Source organism: Bolinopsis microptera, chromosome 13, assembly GCF_026151205.1.
Source record: "Bolinopsis microptera isolate Bmic1 chromosome 13, MBARI_Bmic_1.0, whole genome shotgun sequence".
Taxonomy (NCBI): Eukaryota; Metazoa; Ctenophora; class Tentaculata; order Lobata; family Bolinopsidae; genus Bolinopsis; species Bolinopsis microptera.
The window spans coordinates 13442418-13459073 of record NC_087084.1 but is presented as its reverse complement, the minus strand read 5'-3'; the positions used below and the strand labels follow the sequence as shown (position 1 = coordinate 13459073).

Below are 16656 nucleotides of genomic sequence, written 5' to 3'. Positions count from 1 at the left end.
TGATCTAAATGATCCCACAGCTTTCAAATTAGAGCTGAGGCCGGGTAAAATTAAAAGTCTGAAAATAATGAGAAGTAAGAGAATGTGCGAGAGAGTGACATGTCAGATTATATAGTGAGCTGTGAGAGCCGGAAATGAGTGAGAATTGTAAAATGTAAAATACTGATATCGCAATTTGAATTAATCGTTATCGAAATATCAAACAGCTAATGTCCTGAATAGATAAAATCCGGATTGGAATATTATTCATGAGTTGCATAGTTGAAATGTTTTCTTTGGTAAATTTCTATTGATCCCGTTTGATGCGACAAGGAAAAGGCTCTTATCAGGAAAGGAATTATTCAACATGTCAATGTGACATCGTATTCATGATATAAAAATATTTCTATCAAAAATTGAAAACGTAAAAAACATAAATCTGAATCAAAATTAGTGTATAATTATTTTCAATTCTTTTTTTAATATTTCAAAATTCAAATAAACTTTACATCAATGTATTACAGTTATATTTAGAAAAGACCACAATATCTCCTGTGAGGCAAAAACATGGAAAGTGAGAGCTAGAAAATATTCCTGAGACTCAACACTACCAGACTGCAGCTGGAGTGAGAAACATTATGTAAACATCATAGTAAAATTTATTTCGGCTGAACCAAAACACGGTGGTAAAACCATATTAATTACATTGGTGCCGATGATTCAAATTCTGTATTTTATGTAGGGTCGGCCCGACACTACATAAAATACAGAATTTGAATCATTAATAAATAATCAAGAGAACAAATTAAAATGTATACGATACCTTCTTGCTACTACTCCACAGACGTACACAACATATCAACAAAACAACATAATTGTATATTATATTCAATAACCTTTATCCAAAAATGCGATACAAAAAGTCATAAAAAAAATTAGTTCATACGACGACAAACTTTTATAGCAATAACGTACACTCCTAGAACTACTACAAGACTAAATATACTACACATGATTACAAAAGCGTGGAATGCTACAACGGTGAACAAGGTAGATGATGTGAAGTGTGTAGGTATGTATCTAGTGTGACGCGAAATGGCGGGAATGGTACTGACCAATGAGAAGTGCGAAACGTGGGAGCCAAATATGGTTTGATTAAGGAGTAGAAGTAGTGTGTTAAATGCGAGGCGGAAGTGTGCGTGTCCTGAATAGAGATAACAGCTGGGCTTAATAACTCTTGAAATAGAAAACGTAAAATATATGCTACAAAATCGAATGCCCTGAGTGTTGTAGAAATAAAGCGGTTAAAATCCAAATAAAAAACTTACATTATGATTATTCTCATTTTATCATTTTATCGGTCCCAATCAACATTTAAAAAACACGTGACCGTCAATTTTACTTTTCAAAAAGTAGCTGAAGTCCGAAGCTGAACATTTTTATGACATTACGTACACTCTGAGTGTTAAATACGAGAAGGAGCAAAGGTGTAACAAGGCAAAACTTTAAACTCAATATTGACATTCCATTGGAATATAACATCATATTATACAGTTTAACCAAGGCATAACATAATAACCCTACCAAGGCAGTACCAATCACACAGACAGGTATGATTATATCCAAATAGTATATTTCTGCCATATTCTGTTGTTCTGTAACTGCATTCACCAAATAGTCCACATTGCCAAACTCAGCCACTTGCTCCACGTAAAACACGAGGTTCTCCCTCACATTACCCGGCTCATTCTCAACTATATCAGAAGCTTTCTTCATATTCCCATGATATGTTCCATGATCAGTGATCATTGAGGTAACTACTTCTCTAGCTCGATACGGGATATCCTCCTTCATCAAGCTCTCTCCAAATCCTTTGAGCTTGACTAGCTCTGCGTTGATGAATTGGTCAGCAAACTGGGGAATACACAACGCAGGCACATTGTAGAAAATAGTCTCCAACCTACCGTTGTTACCGCAGTGGCTGACGAAAACTTTTACTTTTCCTGATCTTAGGAGATCTTTTTGGGGTGCCCAATCAAGCGGTAAAACAGATTCAGGGAATATTTTATCACAATATTTATCTACTTTAACTATTACTCTTAGATCGAGTTCAATAAGGATGTTTATGAGTTCAGAAAACCAGGGAACATCACTCATCTTTGCATACGATCCAAAAGAGACGTAAATAACATCCTTTCCGACTGACTCCTCTAAAAACTGAACAATTTGAGGGGAGAATTCTATAGGAGCATGTTTACTTTCCAAAAGGTTTGCACACCCGATAGGGATATCATTTGGGGGGCGAAGAAACGGGAAAGTGAACGCAGGATGGTCGTTAGTAAGATACAATTTTACTGAACTTTTAACATCTCGTAAACTGGAGAATCCAAACTTTTCCAAGAAGGGCTGCATAGCTTCAGCCCCTGACTGGATAAAAGGCAAGAATATAAAAGCATCTTTTAACACTGATAGCTTCTCTGTAAATGAAGGAGATCGATGGAATCCGTGATTCAATAGTAAAGAGGGTTGACTGAAAACCAACATTGGCAGGTTGTTATGAAGCAGTGCCAGCTCTATCATGAAACTAGGCTCGTAATTTACAACAGGGACATTTGTAACGGTACCAAGCAATGCCAAACCAGTATTTTCAACCTTCTCCCCTAGAATAACATCAAACTGATTTCTGCTAAACATATCCAAAACTTCCTCCCCTGAGAAAACTCCAGCAGATCTCTTCCAAACCTCTCTCCAAACCTCAATGCAGCTTGGTCCAAACGCTTCCAATGCATAGCCACTGTCACCTTTCATAACATCTGCTATACAATCCTTCCACATCATATCTTCATCTTGACTGTCCCACACCACAATATTGGCAACATGAATATTAGGATATGGGACACACTTGTCCAGTCCTCTTGATACAATGTTTACGAAGGTTATGTTGTGTCCAGAATCTGCTAAGATAAGGGCAAGGTCGTAAAGAGCAGTAAGATGACTTCCACCAAGGAGGGATCCAGCGAAGATGTTGGAAGTGTGGGAGATGGGAAGGATAAGAAGGATGACCAGAAGTAACATCCTAAGAAGTTGGTTAATGAAGCAAAGAAATGCTCATCATGTAATTCGGAACTTCAAGGTAAGTCTTCCCAATTGAACGATCAGACAAGATGATGGATGTAAATCTTCAAAATAACTGAATTATATCTTGATAAAGCATCTGCTAAACATGTTATGAATCATTGTCAGTAGCACGTCAACCTAAGTTCCTAATTTGGAACTTGATCTTAGTTATTTTCATACGAACTACATGGTTAACGATTTGAAAACATAAATCATCACAACAACATGTTATTGAAAAATGCTCGCACAGTACAATTACACACAACCTTTGATCGACAATAACTTCAACTAGGAACAATATGTTTCCATAGGACCGAAAGCAGAAGATAGATATCACTCTGTGTTAATCCTAATCCTCCCATTTATCAGGAACAATTATTAAGTCAATTTCGAAAGAATTTTCTCAAAATTGTCTGGAAAGTTCCAAATTTGAACAAAAAACAACTGATTATGAGATTATATCCATAGAAGGAAAAGGTCAGAGATTAGGAACTTTCAGAAATTGATAGGTCAGAGTAACTGAGACCAGGGGCGTGAGATGATGGCACTGAGGGTTTGAAGAGAGAGGCATTTCATAGAAAGAGAGGATTGGAACCTAACTTCGTTTGAAATGAGATTTGCAAGCTGAGTCCAATATTTTTATGAGTTCTCTTGTTATTTATATAATCGAATAATCAATAATCGAAATAATCATCACACCTTATTTTATACATGCCTTTTTATGGCCACTTTACCATGAACAAACGAACTACCTGAAAGAATTGCACTGAAAAAATCGTAGACTTATTACAATACTATAGTTATTGACGTAAAATTTCACATAAATCTCATTACAAACCTAATTTGACTCACAGGAACATCAATTTCCCATTCAACTGTTACTTGATTAACAGTAGCAATAACCTTATTAAGCTATTATGTAACATCGAAAGAGCTGGAATCCCATCTGAGCAGAGCTGAAATCCGATTGAAATAAGTAAAGATGTAAATAATATTACAATTTTTACAGTATTTTTTATTTAAAGTCACATTATTCTTGCTCCAAATGGCTATTCACATTTCAGAACTATATTATATGACGGAGAACGTTTTTAAGATATCAGTAAAGTGGGACAAGAAACCATCTGATCTGACTGAGAGTCAAAATTTGCAAGGCATAGATGATAGCAATTATTACTATGTCAAACATTTCTATTTATTAATTAACAACAAGCCACTTTCTCTGTGCATTGTCATCAGGTGATAACAAAGCTGTTCTGAAGCTCATGGATGAGACTTTGGGACTAGATCTGCTTTGAAATTCTATGCAGGTTAGTGTGGGTGCTGAGATGCACCCCACACAAATCATTCCCAAGAAAAGAATTTTCATACTTATCAAGCAATTATTTTAATTGATATCCCTGTGTAACCTCCGCATCTAAAACGTTGTAGAGGGGCTCTATTAAGTATAATTTGATGTAAAGTGGGTTTGAGATGCACCCACATTTTTGCGCTAAATTATTGAACGCCTGCTTGTTGATGCTTAACACAATTATATATTAAAACAAAGTGCCGAGTTATCACGTAACATGAAATTATACATGACGTCAATACAAGCGCAGCTCCATTTGTCTCACTCCAAAAATGGAATTGAAAAACAGCAAAAATGCAGATAAACGAGACATGTGGATATAACACAACTTTGAAGCAACATTTTGCAGTTATACTTATACTTTATAGTGTCCAAAAATCGTCTGCCTTCACATCCAGTGGGGTGTCTGGTTGATCAATATCAAAATAAAAGGCTATACAAAATTGTCATGTTATTGGTGTAGTCATGCCAAATTAGTAACCAGGTTACAATAGTTCTAGTTGTTATCAAAAGCTTTAAACCACTATGCATTAAGCTATGGGATTCTTGAGCGTGTGCTTACATTGGAAGAAAAATACACGTCAGCAGTGATGTTCGTTAGCAGTGATGTTCGTTAGCTGCAGTCGCCCCAAAGCAATGATGTGATAAATCTATGAAGTAGACCAAAGTGGCTCTTGTTTGTGAGAGGTGTATCAACTACCCGCCGAAGCAGTGGGTTAAGAGTCCCCCCTGGGATCATTTCGTTGATTTAATTAGTTTAAAATGCTTTATATAAGAAGGAAGAATGACGATAAGTACATTCTTCTTTGACATACATTTCATTACAAAATTTAGCTTCTAATCCAGAATAGATTACAAGGAACGATAAATTTCAGATACTGAATAATCCTAAAACAAGGCACTGAACAAAGATTTTTCCCATCGTATTCAGCAAAACTGAAAGGCATAAATAATGATTAATGGCAATTTAAGCAACGTTGGCACTGACTAAACTCTGGACATCTATTTAATACAGATGAGAATAAAAGACAAGAGCGTGTGTGAAAACTGGCCACGGGCCTAAATATTACATATCAATCAATTACAATTCATTAACATTACCAATATTAAAAACTATCGAAAATATTCAAGAAAGTATTCTCTAGCCAAAGGGCTCAATATTTAAATCTAAATCTTCAATATTGTCTGGTTTATATCGCAACTTGGGCCCTCTGTCCCCCCTTATCGAAATAACCGTTGTCTTTAATACCTCAAAGCGCAAGCTTTGAGGTATTAAAGACAACGAGTAACTGAGTCTGAATAACGCTGACCCGTTGGAGATTCCATCTTTTGTGCAAGCTTTTTAATCAAGCGTTGCGCTTTGACTCCCATGCCTCCTGTTGTGGAGAAAACTAAAGGTGTAAAGGTAGCTTTTTCCACTTCTAGGACCCTTGCATTATATGCTCTTTTCTTCTCAGTCTCGTGGGCCAAATACATCATAGGAATTGGTTTAGCGGCGTTGGTTGGAGCAGGAGCGTGAAACACTCTTACATCAAAAAATGCTCTTTCCAACGCATTCCAAACTGATCTTGCTGATATATCTAGTCGGGCTTGATCTCCAGCAAAACATTTATTCCATATTCGAACACTGCAATATTACGACAAAACAAACAGAGTCCTCAGTCTTATGTAAAGGAAAGAAAAAAATTTTTTTAAGAAAGAAAAAATTTTTATTTACCACAAAACAATCAATTCATAATGTTATATTCATAAATAAATTCAAATTTCAATTTCAAACACATATACAGTACGCCGCGCACACAGCCACAATTTTCAATTGTTCAGAAATTCGTAGGTCAGCTGTAGGCGCCGCGCACAGGATTTATTTAATTGTTATCTTACAATTACATGTCGCATTTCTTAATTACTAGAGCCAAAATTTCAGAAGCAAAATAATTTAAAAAATATTTCTGTCGTTCACGCAGTACAGGCCGCGAGCACTGCGATCTAATTAATATAATAATGGAGAGATTCCAAAAACCGCGCGCTCGTTATTTGTGATTAAATTGAGTGCGCGCCTCTGTGAACAGCAGTACCGCTCAAGCATGAAGTACTAGGCGGTACGCAGTTCTGCGTGAGGCGTAGACATTTGTAGCACACGTTTCATTCAACTAATCAATTATGTGACATGTAATTATATTAAAGCTAAAAGAATATTAATTTTAGTAATAATTGACGTAAGCATATGTGTTTAAATAACATCTATAATCTAGCGAGTTACTAATACTATTTGTTTGTATTATTGATTATATATGTTTACACTAGCCTATATTATGATGGAGATATACATTATATAATTGCTCCAATATTCAACACTGCTAAACAACAAATACCTACTGCATGAAGCAGTCGCCAAAACAAAGCTCAAAGCTAATGTAACTTCGTACTTCGTTTTGGAGACTGTACAATGCCAATAAATAATTAGTGTTTCAATCGTGTATTCGATGGGCAAGCACTCGCCACTCGAGGCCGAGACAAACGGCACCGGCTCCGCCCTGCAACCATGAAGTAATGTAAGCTGTAAGGCGGGGCGGTGGTGTGCGCCGTTTATACGGCCCACAGCACGAGACATTTTGAGCTCCAAGACTTAAGACTATAAAAGTCCCGAATTAAACGTAGCGACTTACCATCGTCAGCCGTCAAAAATGTATGTACAATGTAGTAGGACTAAAACATAAAAATAAAGTTGAAAGTCAATATTTGAGGGAGACAGAGGGGCGAGAAAGAACTTTGTCAATGTAGAAAGTTTAGATTTGAAATTGGACCCGCAAGGCCAAGGTGATTTTTAAAATATTGAGTTTTTGAAGGGTTGTTTTTATATTATAGGGTCATTGTGACATTTTTTGTATACTGTTTGAAAAATTTAACAAAAATATTTGTCCAACAAATGCGAATATGCAATCTATGCAACCAATATTGAATATTTTATTCAATATGACCATTATTCAATAAAAATTCAATATTCTATGCCAACCATGGATAAGTATTTTTCAGTAAAGACGGTTAACCACTGTAGTGTGGTTGGTTTTATCCGATTATTTTAGATTTTTATGGAGGTTGTACCATTGTAAAACTTACATTGTGACAGTATAGATGGCGAAATATTTTTGAAAATGGTCCTAACACAGCTTTGATAGTAACAATAACATTGGGTGAATAGATTGGGTGAACAAACTATGAAGCAGGCAATTATATGTGCTCATCCATCATTCTGCATAATATGTAAGCACAGTAGTTTAATTGCTGATTCATACTAAATGGTGACTCGATAGTAGTCATGTGAGGGAGATCACGTGACAACACCTTCTCATAATTATAGCCCTCAGGATCGCATTGCAGGTTACGTTCACCGTAATGTGTATTGAGGTATGTGCTGTACTTGGCGGGCTATGTTTCAATATATAATATCAGAGATTAGTATATACATTCTACTCTGAGTCATTGAGTAAATATTCCTGTTATGTTGGAACACACAGGGGAATACCAAAATATTAAACTATTAAAACATAACCCTGAGCAAAATTAATTGTAGTTGTAGTTGTACACCTAATATGATCAATAAAACTAACTTATAGTTTATTTTTACGGACATAAGTTAATAGTTGCAGATGCTACAAGTTAAACCCTAGCGTTTATTTTAATTTCCGCTCAAAATTATGCCGGCCGTTCACATTATGTCCGGTGGCGGTACGGGTAAAATAACGTCCGATGAGCTATGTTTTAAAAATAACCTTTAGAACTAAAAGCAAGTGTAAAGTGTGAAGTGACCGTTGATAAGTTCAACATGGTACGCTTCTTACAATTATTACTCTTAACTTTACTGTTAGTAATATAGTATGTAACAAACATACAGTTAAAAGTTACACAGTATTAGTATTACTCCGATGTACGCAGAGTTTGGGATGAACAAACATACAGTTAAAAGTTACACAGTATTAGTATTACTATTAATCCGATGTACGCGGAGTTTGTGAGAAAGGAAAAAGCCACGGTAAATCGGGGTTTTGATTGTTTACATTATGTATGTTTTCAGTTATGCACTAACGCTATAACGCTAACGCTGACGTTGACGCTAACGATAACGCTAACGATAGCGTTTAGCTTTAGCGTCAGCGTCAGTGTTAGCGTCAGCATAAGCGTCAGCGTAAGCGTTAGCGTTAACGTTAGCGTCAGCATCAACGTTAGCTTCAACGTTATCGTCAGCGTCAGTGTTAACGTTAGCGTCAGCGCCAATGCTAGCGTCAACGTCAGCGCCAATGTTAGCGTCAACGTTAGTGTCAACGTTAGCGTCAGCGTTAGCGTCAGCGTTAGCGTTAGTGTTAACGTTAGCGTTAGCGTTAACGTTAACGTTAACGTTAGCGTTAGCATTAGCGTTAGCGTCAGCATCAACGTTAGCGTCAACGTTAATGTTAGTGTCAGCCTTAACGTTAGCGTCAGCGTCAGTGTCAACGTAAGCGTTATCGTTAGCGTTAGCGTCAGCGTCAGCGTTAACGTTTAGCGTTAGCGTTAACGTTTAGCGTTAATGTCAGCGTTAGCGTTAGCGTAAGCGTCAGCGTTAGCGCGAGCTAACGTTAACGCTAAACGCTAACGTTAACGCTAACGCTGGCGCTAACGATAACGTTGACGCTAACGTTGATGCTGACGCTAACGTTAACGCTGACGCTAACGCTAACGCTAACGCTAACGCTAACGCTAACGCTAATGCTGACGCTAACGCTGGCGCTAACGATAACGTTGACGCTAACGTTGATGCTGACGCTAACGTTAACGCTGACGCTAACGCTAATGCTGACGCTAACGGTGACGCTAACGTTGATGCTGACGCTAACGTTAACGCCAACCCTAACGCTGACGCTAACGCTGACACTAACGCTGACGCTAACGCTGACACTAACGCTGACGCTAACGCTGACGCTAATGCTGACGATAACGCTTCAGCGTTAGCGTCAACGTTAGCGTCAGCATTAGCGTCAGCGTTAGCGTCAGCGTTAGCGTCAGCGTTAACTTCAGCGTTAGCGTGACCGTTAGCGTCAGCGTTAGCGTCAGCGTTAGTGTCAGCGTTAGTGTCACCGTTAGCGTCAGTGTTAGCGTCAGCGTTAGGGTTGGCGTTAACGTTAGCGTCAGCATCAACGTTAGCGTCAACGTTAGCGTCAGCATTAGCGTTAGCTTTAGCGTCAGCGTTAACGTTAGCGTTAACGTTAGCGTCAGCATCAACGTTAGCGTCAACGTTATCGTTAGCGCCAGCGTTAGCGTCAGCATTAGCGTTAGCGTTAGCGTCAGCGTTAACGTTAGCGTTAACGTTAGCGTTAACGTTAGCGTCAGCATCAACGTTAGCGTCAACGTTATCGTTAGCGCCAGCGTTAGCGTTAGCGTTAACGTTAGCGTTTAGCGTTAACGTTAGCTCGCGCTAACGCTGACGCTTACGCTAACGCTAACGCTAACGCTGACATTAACGCTAAACGCTAACGCTAACGCTAACGCTGACATTAACGCTAAACGTTAACGCTAACGCTTACGCTGACGCTTATGCTGACACTGACGCTAAAGCTAAACGCTATCGTTAGCGTCAACGTCAGCGTTAGCGTTATAGCGTTAGTGCATAACTGAAAACATACATAATGTAAACAATCAAAACCCCGATTTACCGTGGCTTTTTCCTTTCTCACAAACTCCGCGTACATCGGATTAATAGTAATACTAATACTGTGTAACTTTTAACTGTATGTTTGTTCATCCCAAACTCCGCGTACATCGGAGTAATACTAATACTGTGTAACTTTTAACTGTATGTTTGTTTCTCCCAAACTCCGCGTACATCGGAGTAATACTAATACTGTGTAACTTTTAACTGTATGTTTGTTACATACTATATTACTAACAGTAAAGTTAAGAGTAATAATTGTAAGAAGCGTACCATGTTGAACTTATCAACGGTCACTTCACACTTTACACTTGCTTTTAGTTCTAAAGGTTATTTTTAAAACATAGCTCATCGGACGTTATTTTACCCGTACCGCCACCGGACATAATAACGGCCGGCATAATTTTGAGCGGAAATTAAAATAAACGCTAGGGTTTAACTTGTAGCATCTGCAACTATTAACTTATGTCCGTAAAAATAAACTATAAGTTAGTTTTATTGATCATATTAGGTGTACAACTACAACTACAATTAATTTTGCTCAGGGTTATGTTTTAATAGTTTAATATTTTGGTATTCCCCTGTGTGTTCCAACATAACAGGAATATTTACTCAATGACTCAGAGTAGAATGTATATACTAATCTCTGATTATATTATATATTGAAACATAGCCCGCCAAGTACAGCACATACCTCAATACTTGATACATGTTTCGTATCCAAATATCAGAGATATTATGGATACACCATGAAGGAACACCTCTGCGCGGCGTAAGTAAATTTACAAGTTCGCGCGAAAAATTGTCTTATTTTCCTGGCGCTTTGTTCTCGCGCCGGGAGTGAATCACTAATTAGCTAAATACTTAACTAGCATAAACTACAATCTAGATCTACAATACGAAGTAAGAGTTACCACGTTACTCTTTTATTTCTCCGTTAAGCCTACAATTCTAATAACTAACAATGTAGTAATAGTAGAGGCTCTTACGGGCATTGTCTGCTCGATACGCTAGGGACCCCAGATACACCTTACTAGACGTATTTTTGACCGTAGAATCGATTGAAAGTGGTTTTAAAATGATTGGACTGATTGTTCTGGGGTAAAATTGCAAAAAACCGATTTTTGGGCCAAAAATAGGCCAAAAAACCATGTTTTTTGATATTTTGAGCAAGTTAATTTTGTTGGTATGTCGGCAAAACTTGCATGAAGATAGCTAAAAGACAGCCGCACAAGATTGTGTAAAAATAAAACAAATCCCTCTATTTGTTCTGAGGTAAAAATCCAAAAAAGTGGTAAAAATTTTGACTTTTTTGCGCGCAATTTATTTTTGGTACTTATATGCTATATTTTGAAAATTTTTAAACTTATATCTTGTAATAACAATTAATTAAAGTATATTTAATATAATTTTGACCAAAAAATTCATGTTTAATGGAACCAAAATTTTAGGTGCGCCGCGCATATTTTCGAATATTTACACCGTGGTATGAAAATCGAGCGCTAAAGCAAATAATGTCATATTTTCACAATAATACCTAGGTTGTTTTTCAGTATTATTGTCGCATTTCGAAACTCCTTTTCACCCTATTTGGTTATCTTTTTGATGTGTAATTTGATTACTAACTATGTTTTCATGTATTCTCTTTGATGTGGAGTACCCATTCATACTATTTCCTATCGTTTTTATCATATGCTTTTTCCTCTAGAGTCGGCTCTATTTGTGACATACCTCTTATCTTCTACATAGTTTATCGTGGTTTGTTGATACTGAATTGGTTTAATTGATACTATACGATTACTTTGTTAGAAATGTATAGTAAGATGTGACGGAATAAGAGAAACTAAAATATTTAAATGGGTTGTGGCCATTTCAAAATATTCGATGAGGTTATATTTTTTAAATTGAAGGTCTTTCACCAAATATGACTTGAATAGTTTTTCGACAAAGTTTTTAGAAGAGCTTTAATGATTTCAAAGAATTAGCAAATTGATTGTACATCTTAGAAGCTACTACAGAGAGGCTACCTACACCAAACATAAATCCGAACATATCTTGCAGATAAGTTGGAGCCAATCCTAGTATGGATTTGTGAGATTTTGTAGTGAGATTTTGAATTCAATCCTCTTCTCTATATCCATTATCCAACCAGTAAAGATTGATCAGTTCATCCTCAAGATGGTAATGTTTATATTGCCTATCAACAGCTTTGGCTACGGCATTTTGTAGTAACTGGACCTGATAGGATACAAGGATACAAGGATACAAGGATACATTTATTGAGTTCCAAAAGTGGTAATCCTGAAATAAACATTGACATCATTGGCAAGTAATGGCCTCAAAAATTATGGTCCCTTCAAGATCAAAATCAATAATAATGTTTAAATTTAGATAAGTAGGAATAATAATTTTAGCCAGTCTCGCCTCTAGTTATACTCTCTACAAGCTGACTATCTTATTGTTCCTAATACTATGAAACTTGTCAGGCTCTGTAGTTCGTTTCAGTCTCAGTTCTTCTACAAGCTTTTTATAAGCTTTTCATTCCGTGGCAGTCCTATCAGGGCAGATGTAAACTGAGCTGTTCCCCTCCTTTGAGCGTAGTGTACTGGTGTTTCTGATCTCTGGTGTTGCATGGTCAGAACTGCTCAATGTGAACTTTACTGGTCTGGATACATTTTCTTTCGGAGCTCCAATACAGCAGCAGTCCCTGACTAAAGGCTTCTCACTAATTTCATTCAGAACCTCCTCAACATTAACAACTATAAACAACTATTAACAACTATTAACAACTATAATATAAAAAGAAATCTATTAAATAATATTAATGATTAAATAACATTTACGTTCTGTCACCATGATTTGACCCTGGTGCAGTCCTCAGTTAATATACTTAACTGGATTACGCGAACTTTATATCCGACTGTAATCTTGCTTTTAATCGCTGTGTGATGATACGCGCGCAATTTTTGGCGCATTATGAGTCAGGTCATGGATGCATTATGTATTTATTTTGATAATTCTAAATTTGCGTGTTTTAGATACATTTTGTGTGTTTAGATGGAGGTGGTGTTAGTGAGTCTGGGAGTAGAACTATTACTTGTAATACGTATACCCCCAGAACTTGTACCACTTAACCATGCTTTTAGTATTTATACAATATGGACTACAACTTTTACCCTACAAATGCCTCATGATAATAATGTCGTATATTTTTAATTCTCTTTGCTGTATTGTATAATGTACTATTTGTAAAAGTTTCAAATCAAATCAAATCAAATCATTACTCAGCAGTTGCTCGTTCTCTGATTCTGATAGACCATAAATGATTACGTTCTTGCTTCACTCAATCTGGTTTTCTACTTTTTTAACTGCAGCGTGGATCTTCTTCGGGGCGAAAGCAGGATTGATGCTTTTTCTAACGACTGAAGAGTAGCTTTTCATCTCCGTTTGCACGGTATTCTGCATTGATTTGAGCTGTTTGTTGCTTCTTTCAATAGCCTTATTCTGAAGATCGATGATAATACTCTGATCTGAAATCTTCTCACTTTTCAACTTGTCAATTTCTTCTGCAAGAGGTATCGCCTTCCTTAGCCAGGTGATACTGAACTGGTCCAATATACAACAAACAGTTTCCAAGCATTCGCATGGTTTCTCTTTCGTTACTGATCTCTTGTTCATCAAATTGCAAGATTGAATTTCCTCGTACATTTTCTTGTTGATTTCACTACAAATCTCATCTAAAACACTCCCTGGCTTTTAATAGTAGGCACAAACATTACTAATGTTTTATGAGCGATTTCCACACCATCTCATTGAGCAATACTATATTAGACCGAAAGACTTTAATTTGAGTTTTAGAATTATTTATATTAGTTTTAGAATCATGTACATTAGCTGCAGATAGTATTTAAACGGGTGGGCAACAATTGACCCCCCGACAATTGACCCCCCGACAATTTTCCCCCGACAATTGACCCCCCAACAATTATCCCCCCGACAATTGACCCCCGACAATTAGCCCCCCGACAATATAATTTAATACAATTAACCCTAACCCTAACCCTTATCCTAACCCTAACCCTAACCCTAACCCTAACCCTAACCCTAACCCTAACCCTAACCCTAACCCTAACCCTAACCCTAACCCTAACCCTAACCTTAACCCTAACCCTAACCTTAACCCTAACCCTAACCCTAACCCTAACCCTAACCCTAACCCTAACCCTAACCCTTTACTGACCCTGACCCTTTACTGACCCTGACCCTTTACTGACCCTGACCCTTTACTGACCCTGACCCTTTACTGACCCTGACCCTGACCCTGACCCTTTACTGACCCTGACCCTGACCCTGACCCTGACCCTGACCCTGACCCTGACCCTGACCCTGACCCTGACCCTGACCCTGACCCTGACCCTGACCCTGACCCTGACCCTGACCCTGACCCTGACCCTGACCCTGACCCTGACCCTGACCCTGACCCTGACCCTGACCCTGAGGCCTGACCCTGACCCTGACCCTGACCCTGACCCTGACCCTGACCCTGACCCTGACCCTGACCCTGACCCTGACCCTGACCCTGACCCTGACCCTGACCCTGACCCTGACCCTGACCCTGAGGCCTGACCTTGAGGCCTGACCCTGAGGCCTGACCCTGAGGCCTGACCCTGAGGCCTGACCCTGAGGCCTGACCCTGAGGCCTGAGGCCTGACCCTGACCCTGACCCTGACCCTAACCCTAACCCTAACCCTAACCCTAACCCTAACCCTAACCCTAACCCTTTACTGACCCTGACCCTTTACTGACCCTGACCCTTTACTGACCCTGACCCTTTACTGACCCTGACCCTTTACTGACCCTGACCCTGACCCTGACCCTGACCCTGACCCTGACCCTGACCCTGACCCTGACCCTGACCCTGACCCTGACCCTGACCCTGAGGCCTGACCCTGACCCTGACCCTGACCCTGACCCTGACCCTGACCCTGACCCTGACCCTGACCCTGACCCTGACCCTGACCCTGACCCTGACCCTGACCCTGACCCTGACCCTGACCCTGACCCTGACCCTGACCCTGACCCTGACCCTGACCCTGAGGCCTGACCTTGAGGCCTGACCCTGAGGCCTGACCCTGAGGCCTGACCCTGAGGCCTGACCCTGAGGCCTGACCCTGAGGCCTGACCCTGAGGCCTGACCCTGAGGCCTGAGGCCTGACCCTGACCCTGACCCTGACCCTGACCCTGACCCTGACCCTGACCCTGACCCTGACCCTGACCCTGACCCTGACCCTGACCCTGACCCTGACCCTGACCCTGACCCTGACCCTGACCCTGACCCTGACCCTGACCCTGACCCTGACCCTGACCCTGACCCTGAGGCCTGACCCTGACCCTGACCCTGACCCTGACCCTGACCCTGACCCTGACCCTGAGGCCTGACCCTGACCCTGACCCTGACCCTGACCCTGACCCTGACCCTGACCCTGACCCTGACCCTGACCCTGACCCTGACCCTGAACCTGACCCTGACCCTGACCCTGACCCTGACCCTGAGGCCTGACCCTGAGGCCTGACCCTGAGGCCTGACCCTGAGGCCTGACCCTGAGGCCTGACCCTGAGGCCTGACCCTGAGGCCTGAGGCCTGACCCTGACCCTGACCCTGACCCTGACCCTGACCCTGACCCTGACCCTGACCCTGACCCTGACCCTGACCCTGACCCTGACCCTGACCCTGACCCTGACCCTGACCCTGACCCTGACCCTGACCCTGAGGCCTGACCCTGACCCTGACCCTGACCCTGACCCTGACCCTGACCCTGACCCTGACCCTGACCCTGACCCTGACCCTGACCCTGACCCTGACCCTGACCCTGACCCTGAACCTGACCCTGACCCTGACCCTGACCCTGACCCTGAGGCCTGACCCTGAGGCCTGACCCTGAGGCCTGACCCTGAGGCCTGACCCTGAGGCCTGACCCTGAGGCCTGACCCTGACCCTGACCCTGAGGCCTGACCCTGACCCTGACCCTGACCCTGACCCTGACCCTGACCCTGACCCTGAACCTGAACCTGACCCTGACCCTGACCCTGACCCTGACCCTGAGGCCTGACCCTGACCCTGACCCTGACCCTGACCCTGACCCTGAGGCCTGACCCTGAGGCCTGACCCTGAGGCCTGACCCTGAGGCCTGACCCTGACCCTGACCCTGACCCTGAGGCCTGACCCTGAGGCCTGAGGCCTGACCCTGACCCTGACCCTGACCCTGACCCTGACCCTGACCCTGACCCTGACCCTGACCCTGACCCTGACCCTGACCCTGACCCTGACCCTGACCCTGACCCTGACCCTGACCCTGACCCTGACCCTGACCCTGACCCTGACCCTGACCCAATCAATTGATCCCTGTGTAATTACATGGGGGGTCAATTGTCAGGGGGTCACTTGTCGGGGGGTCAATTTTCGGGCGGTCAATTGTTGGGGGGTCAATTGTCGGGCGGTCAATTGTCGTACTAAGCCCTAAATTTCGTG

The 16656-nt window shown here is 40.9% G+C and overlaps 3 protein-coding genes across 3 annotated transcripts in view; all 3 read right to left on the bottom strand.

Annotated features, from left to right (window-relative positions):
* Nucleotides 1–16656, bottom strand: part of LOC134824674 (Bardet-Biedl syndrome 7 protein homolog) — a 638888-nt gene that overhangs the window by 2774 nt on the left and 619458 nt on the right. The gene's annotated exons all lie outside the window — the stretch shown is intronic.
* Nucleotides 425–3188, bottom strand: LOC134825219 (UDP-glucuronosyltransferase 3A1-like). Its single transcript, XM_063837374.1, has one exon. It carries the CDS (start codon nt 3052–3054, stop codon nt 1378–1380), a length of 1677 nt encoding a protein of 558 aa, XP_063693444.1. The 5' UTR covers nt 3055–3188; the 3' UTR covers nt 425–1377.
* Nucleotides 8571–10167, bottom strand: LOC134824804 (serine-aspartate repeat-containing protein I-like). The gene is made up of 4 exons (XM_063836779.1): nt 10132–10167; nt 9382–9893; nt 9088–9208; nt 8571–8906 (listed from the first exon to the last, which is right to left on the bottom strand). Exons 1-4 carry the CDS (start codon nt 10165–10167, stop codon nt 8571–8573), a joined length of 1005 nt encoding a protein of 334 aa, XP_063692849.1.

What these genes read in the sequence shown, in the direction of transcription:
- LOC134825219 (XM_063837374.1), bottom strand. Translation starts at nt 3,054, where the DNA reads ATGTTACTTCTGGTCATCCTTCTTATCCTTCCCATCTCCCACACTTCC.
- LOC134824804 (XM_063836779.1), bottom strand. Translation starts at nt 10,167, where the DNA reads ATGTACGCGGAGTTTGTGAGAAAGGAAAAAGCCACG. An exon ending in GCGTCAGCGTTAGCGTCAGC is followed by an intron (nt 9,209 to 9,381) that starts GTTAGTGTCAGC and finishes CGTTATCGTTAG; the next exon opens with CGCCAGCGTTAGCGTCAGCA. An exon ending in ACGTTATCGTTAGCGCCAGC is followed by an intron (nt 8,907 to 9,087) that starts GTTAGCGTTAAC and finishes GCTAACGTTAAG; the next exon opens with GCTGACACTAACATTAACGT.